At 43.9% G+C, this 13,277-nt stretch overlaps 1 protein-coding gene across 4 annotated transcripts in view; it reads right to left on the bottom strand.

Annotated features, from left to right (window-relative positions):
* ABL1 (ABL proto-oncogene 1, non-receptor tyrosine kinase) overlaps positions 1-13,277 on the bottom strand; it is an 83,783-nt gene that overhangs the window by 31,187 nt on the left and 39,319 nt on the right. For 2 of the 4 annotated variants that reach the window (XM_050907804.1, XM_050907805.1), the window contains exon 1: positions 2,720-3,108. The exons of the other annotated variants lie outside the window; for them this stretch is intronic. In XM_050907804.1, the coding sequence (XP_050763761.1) occupies positions 2,720-2,804 (85 nt within the window). In that variant the 5' untranslated portion in view covers positions 2,805-3,108. Of the gene's footprint in view, positions 1-2,719; positions 3,109-13,277 lie in introns of those variants that run through there. 4 annotated transcript variants of the gene reach the window in all.

Below are 13,277 nucleotides of genomic sequence, written 5' to 3'. Positions count from 1 at the left end.
CAGATTTGATTTTGTTACAGTCCCACTCTATTCAACAACCAAACACGGTCGTGTTTTTGTTAACACATGATAACAAAAACAAAACACAAAATAAGAAACTGAATTAGGTAAAATTTAATCTATCCTTCTGGCTGCAACTGTTTTTCTATGCAACTAATGGACCTTTCATCCTTTAAGCAGTTATGGTTAAGGTTTCATAGTCTACTATAGTAAAGAAACTTTCAGCTTTCCCCTCATGTCCTCAACAGCTTCCCATACAACTAAGATAACAAGAGCAGAGTTAAATCCTCCAATGCTACCACCATCATCTCCTTAACCCTTTCAGAAGCTTCAGCGAGGCTGTGGGATGTGCATGGGAGTGGACTGGCCATCACACGCTACTCATAGGCATCCAGGAGCAATGGTCCCTAGTTTCTGACCCTTGACACAAACCTGCCCCCTTCTCACGATCTTCCAAGCTTAAGTCGTTTTTATCAAAATTAACAAATCCATACGTAAAAACTTGTTATCTTCTTAAGGGTCATGAAAGCAAATGGTTTTAACTTGTGCCACTGGAGTACAGGGGTGTGGGGCAAGCCACCACTACTCTTCAAAAGAGTCCTCAACAGCGCTTTCAACCTCACAATAATTGTAAGAAGAAAGCTGGCTAGGAATACCACGTGGGGACCTTCAGCTTTACAAAGGAATAACAGAAAATCCTACTTTGTTTAAACTTCCCCCCCCCCCCCCCCCCTCCAGAGAAGTATAGATTCTTGCTTCTCACCCTGTTCTCCAAGAGATCCACAGTCGATTACGGTGGGTCCTGGGCTGCCTATGTCCTAACTGACTGTCGCAGCATTAAGATTGCAGTTGCCACATTTGTTCACCTTTAACATGCTGCTTGGATGCTGGCTTCGGTTTTGCCCCATGCTGAGCTGAGAAATGAGACTGAGCTACTTTGATAGAAGACCGTTCAAAAGTTGTTTCAATGCTCGTATCCCATCCCATGATAAAAAATAAATATGCAGCCCCAGTCTCAGGCAAGCAGAAGGTGGAAATACTACAATATTTATTGTGTCAATGATCATGTTCTTAACTCAATACTGCCTATATGGCACAAGTCAAACTATGCTCTAATCCTATTATGCAACTGCACTGCAAATTGGGGATGGGGGAGTGGTTGTAACACACACAAAAGAGAAAACTTGCAAAAACAGTCAGGGTAACACCCTTGTAACATCATCCTTTAGCATTCATTTCTGCAGGGAAGAGAGGCCCCAGATGCTCTGCCTGTTCTCCCAGGGCTGTGTTGAAAGATCCAACGGCACAGAAAGGAGGCCCAGCACAGCTCAGAGCTCCTCCTCAACACGCAGCCTGGCCGTGCCTGAGCAATACCAGACGCAAGGGACACAGACAGAGGTTTTATAGACCTAAAAGATCACAGAAGAATTCAGTTGCATAGGAAAGATCAAAATTATTCATATGCATCCACCCCCCATTAGATTTCTGAAACTTTAAATAAATAAATAAAAGTCCTCTGGAAACCGTTCTTTGATTTTAGACAATAGAAAATTCTTCAGAGCCACTAAATGCATCTGATAAATATAGACTCTTGATCCGCAATTTCTTCAAATGGGTTTGCCACGAGAAGCCATTTGTAGATTTTGAGATTCCTAACCTATGAATTTCCAAGGACCATTTCTCCACTGAATATTCGAGAGTTGAGCAACAGCGACTTGCGATAGGCCCTGGGAAATCAGCTGCTGCCTTTCGTGCCTCTGATTTGATGAGTTAGCACGGTCCTCCTGGCATGCGGATTATTTTTACTGAAGCAACATCCAGGAACACAAAAGAAGTTGAAGAAGCCTGGACCGTCCCGGTGGGATGGACACAACCCCACTAGTGCACCGAAGGGGCCAGGGCTGCATGGGGGGACCCGTAATGCTGCTCCGCAGGCGGGGTGCGAAGCCACGCCAGGGTGAAGAACTTGCTCGAGGTCACGCCAAGCAAGACCTCAGCCCAAAGTCCCCCAGCCCGGCACGATGCCTCTGTCGCCAAGGCTTTCAACTAGTGAACTAGTCGGGTCCATATGTTTAACATCTCAGTGTCTACAAATAACCACAGGTGTGATTCAAAAATCACCTTTTAAAAGCAAACACGCAAGAAAATTCAGTTAAATGAACGCCTGTGGAAAGCAAACTTACAAGGGGATAACCAAAATGAACTAAGAGATTACGTATTAACGCACGCTGAAAATATTTTACTGATGGACTCATCTAAATCTTCTTCCTGAGCCTGTAGTTGGTTTTACCATCCTCCTCTCACATCCAAAATAAGGGAGATCCTTCCCCGGGCAAAAAAAAATAAAGCCGAGGCCTGAAGATACGGCTTTGTTTATGGGCTCGGCAATAAGATCACTTGACATTTTACAACCATAAATGGTAGAGCCGCGCTCCCTTTGTATACTGCAGTTAATGAAAGTCACCTGGGGTCTGGATGCCGCGTACACCGCTCGGTTCCCTCGCCCCGGCATGCGAAAGCCCAGCCTAAAGCTGGCCAGGACCAAACGTCTCCCCAAGTCTGGCCCCAACTTACAAGCAAGGGATAAAACTTGTGTCTGGGATGGCGGCGGGGTCGGGCCGTGTCCCCCGGGAGCGCAGCAGCCGGAGCCCGCCGGCGGGCTCCGGCTGCTGCGCTCCCGGGGGACACGGCCCGACCCCAGTGCCCCTTGGATACTCACCTTCCAGGTAGCAGCTGGAGGAGGAGGAAAGCCCTTTCTTCGATTTGCAACCCACCAATTTCAAGCAAATCTCCAACATTTTCATTTGTTAGAGTTTGGCTTCGGCTGTCTGGTTTCCCTTCCCCCTTCAGCTTCTTCTCGCACTGTCGAATTATCCAGTAAAAGTCTAAAAAAAGTCTAAAAAAAATCTGGTAAGAGTCTAAAAAAATCCGGTAAGAGTCTAAAATGAAATATCCAGGAAAAGTCTAAGAAATCCAGCGCTCTGAAAACCATTACAAGGGCGAGCCCGAGAGGCGGAAAATCCTGGGGCCCTGCATCTCCTCTCCCGGGGAGTTAACTCCAGCCATCTTCCCTCCTTCCCAACTCTTTTGGCGGGAGAGAGGAGGGGAAAAGAAAAAAAAAGGGGGGGGGAAATAGAAGAAAAAAGCAAAGCCAACCAAGTTGGGCAGAGTCACTTCTGCCTGCAGTTTGTGGCAGCTGCCCGCATGCCGCCGGGTGCTGGGTGCAGGCAGGGCTGCTGGGGCTCCGCTGCCAACAAAGGGCCCCCTTCAGCCGCTGCCTGCCTCCATGACATCAGGCAGGCGAGCAACGCCCTCGCTCCTTAACCCTCCTCCTGCCTGCCTGCCTGCACCCTGCCTGCCTCCTCTCCCAACGCAAGAGAGGCGAGGGTGAACATCAACAAGTTTCCCCTGCCTGGGAGAGCCCTCCTTGGTTTGGGAAGGGGGGAAAGGCAGGATTAAGGAACAACGCTGCTGCTTTGGTGCTTGTGGTGCTTTGTGCACGGCTCTGTTAAACCAAGTGAATTGTAGGCAATAGTCAAAGTCTTAAAAGCGTGTCATTTCACAGCATATTAAGGGAACTGTTTAAATACTGCGCCTTGTAACAGGGAGAAGCAAACCGAGAGCTATGCCCATTCGTAAACCAGCGCAAAAACTGCAGGGGAGCTGGAGGTCCTTCCCAAAAGATGCAGTCGTAGCACCTCTGTGATAATTACAGGCAGACTGATTCAAATCTTAGCTGATGCAATTACACTCGCAGGATACTACTCCTCTTGCACAAGGGGGCAAAAGTTTTCACTCTCCCACTACCTACTCTTTTCCCCTGCAAACTGTGCTTTTCCCTTGCAGGTTTCTCAAGGCTACACATTAATTACTGCTCTCCAGTTTTGCATTTTTTATAGATTACTTTCTAGCATTATTGTGTGTCTCCTTTTAAAAACAACCATCACCTTTGTTATATATATATTTATATTCCATATGTGTATATATATATTTTATATATATATAAAGGAGATAGCAAATTGTGTGTGTATACAATTGCATTTTTTTTCCCCCCTCAGAAATCCCCTTTCATTTCCCAAACCTTGGGGTGCTTTTGCTGCTTGGAGCAAGAGGTGCTCAAGGGTGCAGAGTTCATCAGGGGTGCAAAATAGAGAGGCTGGGGAAAATGGCCTGGGAAGCCAACCCTACCACAAACTCCACTGCAATGTGTGGAGCGCTTGGTGTGTCACACACAGCATCAACAAAGCAGCAAATCTTCATTTTTGTCCCTGAAAACTTCCCTCCACATCTGACAGTTTATTTTGGCAAGGTTACTGACTAGCTGGTGCTCTTTTGCCCTCCAACGTTTTCAAACATTTAATACTTTAGGGGAAACTCTGCATGCTTCCAGCATCTGAGGACCATGCCTCTGAAACAGCAAACATTGCTCAGACTCTTTAAACATTATTTTACAGCATTACTTTGCCTCAGTCTCTGATCCATAGGGTGTACACTTGAAAGACAGCTTGGAAAGAAATCCTTGGTCTCTCAACCCATACTGAACTGCAATAATAGCATTTGCATTTTTTTAAATACCACAAGTCACATCATTTCTAGCAGAGAAATAATCACGGTATGGACAGCATGATGTTCAAAGCGCTTTCATGCTTCTTCTCAGAAAAGATGAACACGGATATCCCCATTTAATAAACTAGGAAACAACAAGAGAACTTAAACATTTCCTCCATTTAGACAGTCCAGCGAAGAGATGAGGCTACAGATCCAATCCCCCACCTCTGGCAGCCTGCACATGCATTAGAAAGACAACGATGCAGTTCTCCCCATGCTCTCCCTTCCTCCCTCCACTTCTGGAGGAGGATTTCTATTTTATGGAAGCACAAGAGTTTCAAGAGAAACCAACACCTATCTATTTGTTCCCTGCCCACCTAACTTCAGCTGAGGCTGCAACAGAGAGCTTGTGCAGAACTGCACTGGAGGAAAAAAAAAAAACACCAAAAAACGAGGAGTTAAAAGCAGATTTGGAGGAGAAAGGTTACATAAATCACAGGAGGAGCTCCATCATCACGTGTTTAGGCCTAGTGTCATGTTTAGGGAACTGAGATGAAGTAACGTTGTAAGAGCAGACCAGGCATCTTGCACGCAACTTCTCTTCCATGTGAGGAGCATCCCTATCCCGCTTCTCCTTCAGCTGCAGCTGTAGGAATGTGGAATCCCCATAGCATTCCCCCGGCAGTACAAAGGCTGCCCCCCATGAACACCACCCAGCCATTACAATTAAGGTCAATACAATGAGCGCCGGCAGAATTAATGCGGATTACATTCCTGATGAACTCCTGGGGTTCCTATTCCAGAAGAAGAATGCCTCATCTCAAATTAAATTAACCCGCTTGCAGAAGAACCTCACTGTAGGAGAAACGCATCCACTTGGGGAGTTAAAACACAAAGAGCTATCCTGGGATAACTTCCTCTGTAGATAAACAAATTAATTCCCTTTATGCTTCCATGCAGACAAGCTTGTGTGGTCCTTCTGCGACAAACGTCATCCTTCAACCTTTCCTCTTCTGTATCATGGCAAACTAGGCTGTAAATACTTTGAACAAATACCCTCTGCCTTTCCTGCATGCCATGAAATTAAGTGGCAATACAGAAATAAAAGCCATATTGGTAGTGTCACACAAACTCTGCTACTCTTAGGGCTGACATCTATTAATCCCTTTCATGTTTGTTTGTCATATACACATCTTAGAGCAAAATCAGTCATGAAAAGCATGAAGACTTTTGGACTACAGAGTGACTGATGCAACCTTCAACTCAGGTTCTCTGTTGCAGAATGACAAAACAATTTTGGTTGGGAGCAGACTCGGAAGGTCTCCAGTTCAACCTCCTGCTCAGAGGGCGGCTATCTATCTAGATCAGGCTATTCCAGGCTTTTTGCAGCTAAACTTTAGCCGAGTCTGCTGGGCAGCATGAAACACTTTCTATCCTCTTCTATCTATCCAGCTTTGCCTTGCTGCAAGTTGTAAGTGTTGCTTCTCCTCCTTGTGCTGTGCACCTCTGAGAAGAGTCTCTCGTCACCAGTTGGGGTGTTATGAAAGCACTGGGACCCCTTCAGCCCCCTCCTCCCCGACCGGGTGCAGGCAGCTCCCTCGGCCCAGGGGGGCACCGCCTGCTCCAGCCCCTGCCAGACTGCCTCCACTGTGTCAGCGTCTGCTCTGGGGGAAGGAGGGAGCTGGACGCTGTACTCCAGATGTGGCTTCACAAGCGCCAAAAAGAGGGAAATAATCACTTCCTTCGACCTGCTGGCTCTGCTCTTGTTAATGCAATCCAGTATCCATTAGCCTTTATTGTTCATGCTCATACAAGAACATAAACCTGTTTAGCCAACTGCCTTCATGTTTGAGCTTCTTCTAGCAGACAGCTATTTATTCTTTACTTTCTTAAAGCTACCCAAAATTTGAGGACAGATTTTTCCAAAAGAGAATGATCACACACATGCATGGCAGCAGCAGCGAAAGGACCGGACTCCATGAACAGAAAGTGAGTTTTGGCATGATCCCATGATGTTAGCAGCTGGAGTGAATTTTGTTGCGATACCATTAAAAACAGCTTGAGTGCTCGTCACCCATTTAAAAGCAGAGCTTAATTTTATTTTAAAATCCTTTTCTGAAACATGGGAAGATAACAGAGTTTGAAGCCCCAAACACTGGGCATTTTTTGATAGGCACATTCAGCTGTTTCAGGATGGAAAAAGTCACTTGAAACAGAAGCAGCACAAACTAGTGGTTAAAGCAAAGGAGTAAAGGAGCGCGCCAGAAAAAGAGCAGATTCTTGCTTACAGTTACAAGTTACCTGTGCCTTATCTTGCTCTTCTGTAAATGCAGCTGAGAATTTCCCCACACAGGTGTTAAAGACGAACTGAATGCCGGTTGTAAAGCACTTTGCTGTCTCTGGATGCATGGAGCAACAAAATGTAGAATCACATCATTTGTAAGATGCATTTTTCTTATTAAGTCATAAGGTTACACGTGATTTTGGGCATTCACAGGTCACTGTCTTTAGGATTAAAAATAGGTCCATGCCACAGAGCACTGCCATGCTACATAGCTCTCTTCTGATGACATCTTTCACATAGTGAAATAACACATTCTAACACCATTACCTGATTAAAAATATGTGTATATGAAAGTGATCAAAGCAGCCTATGTTGAAATCCATGAAGGACCACAGCATGTGCTACCACAGCTGTAACAAAGCTGGGCTTTGATCCGACAGCAAATGCAGCATTGCCTGTTTTCCTGGGGGCTGGTCCAGCTTTGTCTGACAGATTCCTATTTTCCTTCCGGTTTTCAGACCCTGCACCATTAAACACCTCCATCCACTCTTAGATATAATGCGCCAAACTTTCTGGAAGATACTGGTGGGTATTAGATTGAGAGGACTAGCAGCTTTAAAATGCTGGCTACTAAACTCTACCTTCTTGGTACGTGCAGCACAAAACACTGTCTGGTGGAGTCTTGTAAAACTGTTTGCAATGAATACAACTTCAGTGGGTCATGCACGTTAAGCCATGAGAGCTTTACTATGGTATGCCAAAGAAAGCACAGCAGAATGCGAGTCCCAGATTGGCAGGGTTAGAGCTGAGCGCACATCCCACACCCAGCCCATTAAAAGCCACCTCAGATTTAAACAACTATCTCTTGAGTCAATCACCCCTTATTCTCAAAAATTGTTCATTGACACCTTGTAACTACTCCAAACGTGAAACTCCAAAAGTGAAAACAAGTGTGCCAGGATACTCCAGCATTCTCCGCTTACTTGACAATGACAGCGCTACACAAAAAGGCAATTACGTTTGTGATTTATTTGTAATACCTGCCACGTAACAGGTAGAGGGTGAGAAAAGTCCCCGTCGGTGTTTGCACATAGAATGTTAGTCCATTAAAGCCTTCCAAGTTTGTTCACGCACCTGAGAAGAAAGCCCAAGCAACCAAGATACTGAAGGATCTCTGACTACCACTTATTTTGGTGATCACTAGGAATCAGTAATGCCACTGGCATTAATAAAGTATACCCAGACAGGACTCAGGTGGTTTTACCACTCTGCCCAGATACCTTGCTCAGATGAACATTCGTGCCTTCAGTGATGTGTGTAATGCCACCCCCAGTTTCTCCAGCACGTCCCACCTCAGAACCACTCCACCCTTGTGTTTTCTTCCAGCTTTTTATGTAGACATCTCTGCCTTTCCTTTTCCAGTTCATGTACAAAACATTTCTATAGAGACCAGTATTCTACCTTCCATTGACGCTCTTCTCAAAATTCAGCTGACATGTTCACAATAGCTAGTTAAAATAGCATGTTAAAAACAAAAGCCTCTTGCTACTATTCTGACCACTCTACAATACGCATTATTATAAATAAAAAAAACCCCCACCCACGCATGAATTTGAACAAAGGCTAGTTAACACCTGAGGGCAAAGAGTGTTTTCCTTCCTTCAGAAACCATCTAGCACAGCATGAATGGCCCTGCAAAAGCACAGAGAAATATTTGCACATACAATGAAATATTAGCACTTCTGGCACTTGGACTTAGCAAGTCCCACTCTCACAGGAAGAAACTTAAAAAAAAAAAAAGCCAGGTTACAAAAAGTCCACTGTACACATCAACACAAAAAAATTTTGCAATACAGCATGTGCATTTCTTGTTTTTTCTCCATGGTTTAACAGATGTTTGTTATTTGCAATTTCCATGAGTGAAGGAGGCGGCTGAGAAGTGGTGGGATTTCAGAGAGGGGATGTTCAACTATTTGAAATTCCTTTCAAGCAACAGGGCAGAATCCTTCTTTTTAAGGTAGTAACAAGGCAGAGGGTACTACTAAAATCCTGCAATAGTAGTGTCTTCACCATACTCATGTAAAAAAGCAAGAAGGGTTGTGAGGTCCACGGGGAATTGCCTGGGGTATTAGCATTTGAAGCCTGCTAGGTTAAATCCAAGTCCAAAGGGGCTCTTCACAGATCACTGAAAAAGTTTTGGGACTCTTCCATTAAAAGCTTTTTGAAACATCTGCAAGCAAAGAAAAAGAAAGAGGCATCTTGCACTTTTCAGATCTGAAAAAAATAGCAGCTTACTGTAAAGACACAAAAATCACACAAACTCCTACTTACTATAATTACTTAACTTCCGTTGTCTGGGCAGTTTATTAAGGTTGCGAAAGAAGGAGCGGGGACTGAGAGTTTCTGTGCGATAGGTAGAGTCACATCAGTTTAGGGATCCTACTGAAGTTCAGTATTTTCTGCCAGACCAGAGAAGAGAGGGCTTACAGACAGCCAGGACACAATCAGAAAAGATACATACTTGGAACGTATCAGAAAATAAATTTTAGAGAAGTTTCTTTGCCAAATACTGACTCAGATCTTGAGTGGGAGCATTTCCGTATTTCTTTTAAATGAAAAGGCAAGGAAATGCAGATGAAAAAGTAAAGTTAAAACAAGAGGTTAAAACGGGGAGCTCAAAGCTGATGACTTCATGGGCTATCTCGTGTAATTCTGAGCACGTCCGCAGGAAGAGCCAGGAGGACCAGTAAAACGTGTTTAAGTCCTGACAGTAACTAAGTGGTTAATTTCTTCCATTCAAGAGCTGAAAAATCTGCCAAAGCAGAAGACCAGGCCTAAGAGATCAAATTACACATGAGGAGGGGGTGGAAGGGGAGAAGAAGAAAAGAAAACAAGTATTACTGAACCACTGCTGCATTAGACCCAGCAGGGATTAGGAGGAACGTGGAGGAGGCGAGGTTTATCCAGCACTATCTCCGCCGCAGCTGAAGTGCCTGTACACACACTCGCCTGGTTGTTATCCACATCTTGTCATTCACATTTTGGGAACATCGACCTGTACTGAGCACCTTAACTCTGGCCAATGTGAAAAACCTTTTGTGCATCAGCTATTGAATTAACATTACTGGAACAGTCAAAACTTCTTTCTTCCACTTGCTCTCTCCACTCAAGCTATGCAGTTGTGCTCCATTTTCTCTCCCAAGTGGAGAGTTTAACTTGGGGCACAGCTCTACGGACGTGTCCAGCACACTTGCTGCTGCCACAGGTACAGGAATCATCAAAGCACTTGAAAAGCAAAGAAAAAAAAAAATCATGCATAGCACACACAAATAATAATCCATCAACAAACAAATAATCCATCAAACCTAGTAGCAATTCAACCCCTTTGCCTTGAAGTTGATTACGCAAAGGAGGTCTCACAGCAGCATTAACATTTTCACAGCTATTTCAGGGCAAGCGAGGGCTCCCTACCCAGCCACACACCGCTCCTCGAGTCCTCGTTCACCTAAGCTGTTCCAGCATTGAATTCAGCAAAGATTACGATCATTTTCTGAAATGCAGAAAATTTCAAGTAACACACACAGCAACAGGAGACTAGGATAAATTCAATTGCAAAGATCATTTTTCTCTAGGGATCTAATCCTAAACAGAGTTATGCTTTTGAGTAGTATCAATATCAATGGACAGAGACCTCTACAGGATCACAGCATACACATTTCCTGACACTGTAATGAGTGTCCTTTTTTTTTTAAATTAAAATAATAATAATTTAAAAAAAAATCCAAAACACAGTGCCTTCCGATCAGGAATTCAAGACTTCGCTAATTCATCCACAGGGGAGTACATATTGAGAAAGCAGAAACCCTTTGTAACTATATAAATAAAAAAGCATTGATATAAGTATATAGAAGTATAAAAGATGCTATATAAAAACATCTACAATCACTTGATTTGAATTACAGTATTTATCCACCCTCAGTATCTACTCTCAGCCTCTCTCAGATATGCAGGTGAAGTGCCTGATGCTCCATAGCACTAATTGCTTATTATTCCCAGTATAAGAAATTAAATATACACTCCCAGAAAGGAAAAGCTTCCAGTTAATTAGAACTGCCTCCAGCAATGGTTCCCTCCAAACAGTTCAGCATTTTATTTTGTTGTCAGGACACAATATAAGAACTTTTAAGAGTGCTGCCGGGACTATGATGTAAAGGCAGGACCAGTATTTTCTCTTGTGAAGACCGGGGCCAACAGGCAGAAACTTCAGACAGAAATAAGCTATTTCACTGTGAAGAAAGGCAAATGTAAAAATGTATATATACACCTCCGTCCTGGTCCAGCTGGAGCAAGGATGCAGAAAGAGGTATCCATTTTACTCATGCACTGCTGAGCGTAGTCGGATGCAGTTCAAGTGCTAGACCTAGTGCTAAACTTTCACAAGGGTTTAAAACACTGTTTTTCAATTCCTAAACATAAAAACACATTGAAAGAAGCATTTTCATTTGAACTTTTTTGGAAAAGCTAGGGAACATTCCCTTGAGGCTGCACCATTAAGACAAAGCAAAACTCTGATGCTGAATTCATCAGGGGCAAAAGTTCTTAAATTAAACCCTTTCAGGATGAGTTTCCTTGGTATGCTTAGAGTATAATGCTTGTCATATCTGCATTTAGGTTTAGAAAATGGCGTGAGACCATGGAATACCTCCATGTTTTCTGCCTTTCAGGCAAAAGAGGCAAGATAACGAAGGAAGGTGTAAAAAAGAATCAGTGCTACTGGTCTCCAGTAACCCCAAACTCTGCCTCTCCATGTATTTTGAGAAATCCAAAGTTCCTTTCTATTCATTCCCTCTTTACCCTACCTGCCCATCATTAATCAGAGCCATTCACAGAGCAGATATATTACATGTGGTCTGAGGTTTACAGCTGTTGGCGTGAATAAAGATTGTAGATTCTGTCTGCCCGCATACCAGACAGAAAATAAAGAAAAGTGCGGAAGTATAAATGAATAGCAACAGTCGGCACCCTATAAGCTATCCAGCCCTGCTCCACACAGGCCCTACAGCTGCTACATCTTTCATTTCAGGCTCAGCTGAGTCACTTCACTGTTCACAGGGAGAGAAGTAGATTTTGAAGACCTGCACAAATGATTAAACAAACAAAAAAGTAAAATACCTGCCACTGCTCTGAAAATTTGCACAATGGAGCACAAGGGCAGGAAGCAGAGAAGTGCTACGGGCAAACATCGAGATTAGTTGGGAAGAGATCATGCTGACACAGAGTGAGGGTCCTCAGCCAGTTAACCCCATCTAAATCCAGAGTGCCTCGGTCCCACCTTTCCCATCTTCTCCCTTTTGTTGGCACCGGTGCTCACACAACCATGTGGTGACCCAGTTCAAGAATGTGAAGAGTCTCCTCACTACATGTTTGTACAAATAACCGTGCTGGCATCATGAAAGGGCCAGGAGAGCTGTTTCTTAATTCAAAATACTGAGAAAATCATCTGTACTGGCAAGTACTGAGTTGTACGGACAGCTTAATCTTACTGACCTTTCCCACTGAAAGATCTACAAACAAATCCAAAAGAAATAAATGTGAATATAGGAGTGGAGCAGATACAGATGCATTTCATTGATCATTCAGAGACCATCAAATGGACCACAGAGTCATTCAGTGCTGGGAGACCTGCTTCCACCTGAAATGGAAGTACTTCAACCAGCCTCGAGTAACTGGCTGCGCTCCAGGCTGGGTCTAGGGAAGGCAATGCCTCAAATTCCTAGAGAGCTGACAGATACCCAGATATGCAACAGTGCTGCAATAGAGACAACGCTCTCTGAAAATACAGCTTTGTGAGAAACCCCTTCTTCGGTAGGAAGTTCCTCTGTAGTTCCTCTGTAAGCCTCTCCTGATTCTGGGGGTGTTCCATCAAGTTCCAAGTAGAAGATACCACCCCCCACCCCTCCCGTAATTAAATCCACAGCTTTTCCTATTTCTGATTGAACTCCAATCCATATTGAAGTCTCATGTCAGTGATACATGGATCAGCTAAACTCCATGTTATTTCTACAGATTGCGAGCCTCTGGTACAATCTCTTACTGTATTCTTGTTCTTACTTTCTCTGTGAAGGAAAAGTCATGCAACACTCCCAGTAAAAATAAACAATATCCAACACTTTCTGAAGTTGCATCTCTCTCCCAACATGTTGCAAGAGGAATGGAAAATACCACATATTGCCCAGGTAGGATACAATGGACACTCCTTTGTTTGACTTTACTAGATGGTATCTGATATAAAAATTTGGGTTTAACTGGAGACTCCCTGTGCAAGTTCCTCTGTCTGCCCAGCCAAGTTAGATACGTTATATCAAGTTATTACAAGAATAAAGACTAAAGCCTACACAATAAGTGAACAAACAAAAGCAGCCTAGAACATGTACCACTAAAGCAG

Source organism: Gymnogyps californianus, chromosome 18 (genome assembly GCF_018139145.2).
Source record: "Gymnogyps californianus isolate 813 chromosome 18, ASM1813914v2, whole genome shotgun sequence".
In the NCBI taxonomy this organism is placed as follows: Eukaryota; Metazoa; Chordata; class Aves; order Accipitriformes; family Cathartidae; genus Gymnogyps; species Gymnogyps californianus.
Note: the sequence above shows the minus strand (reverse complement) of the source record. Positions and strands in the feature narration are given on the sequence as shown.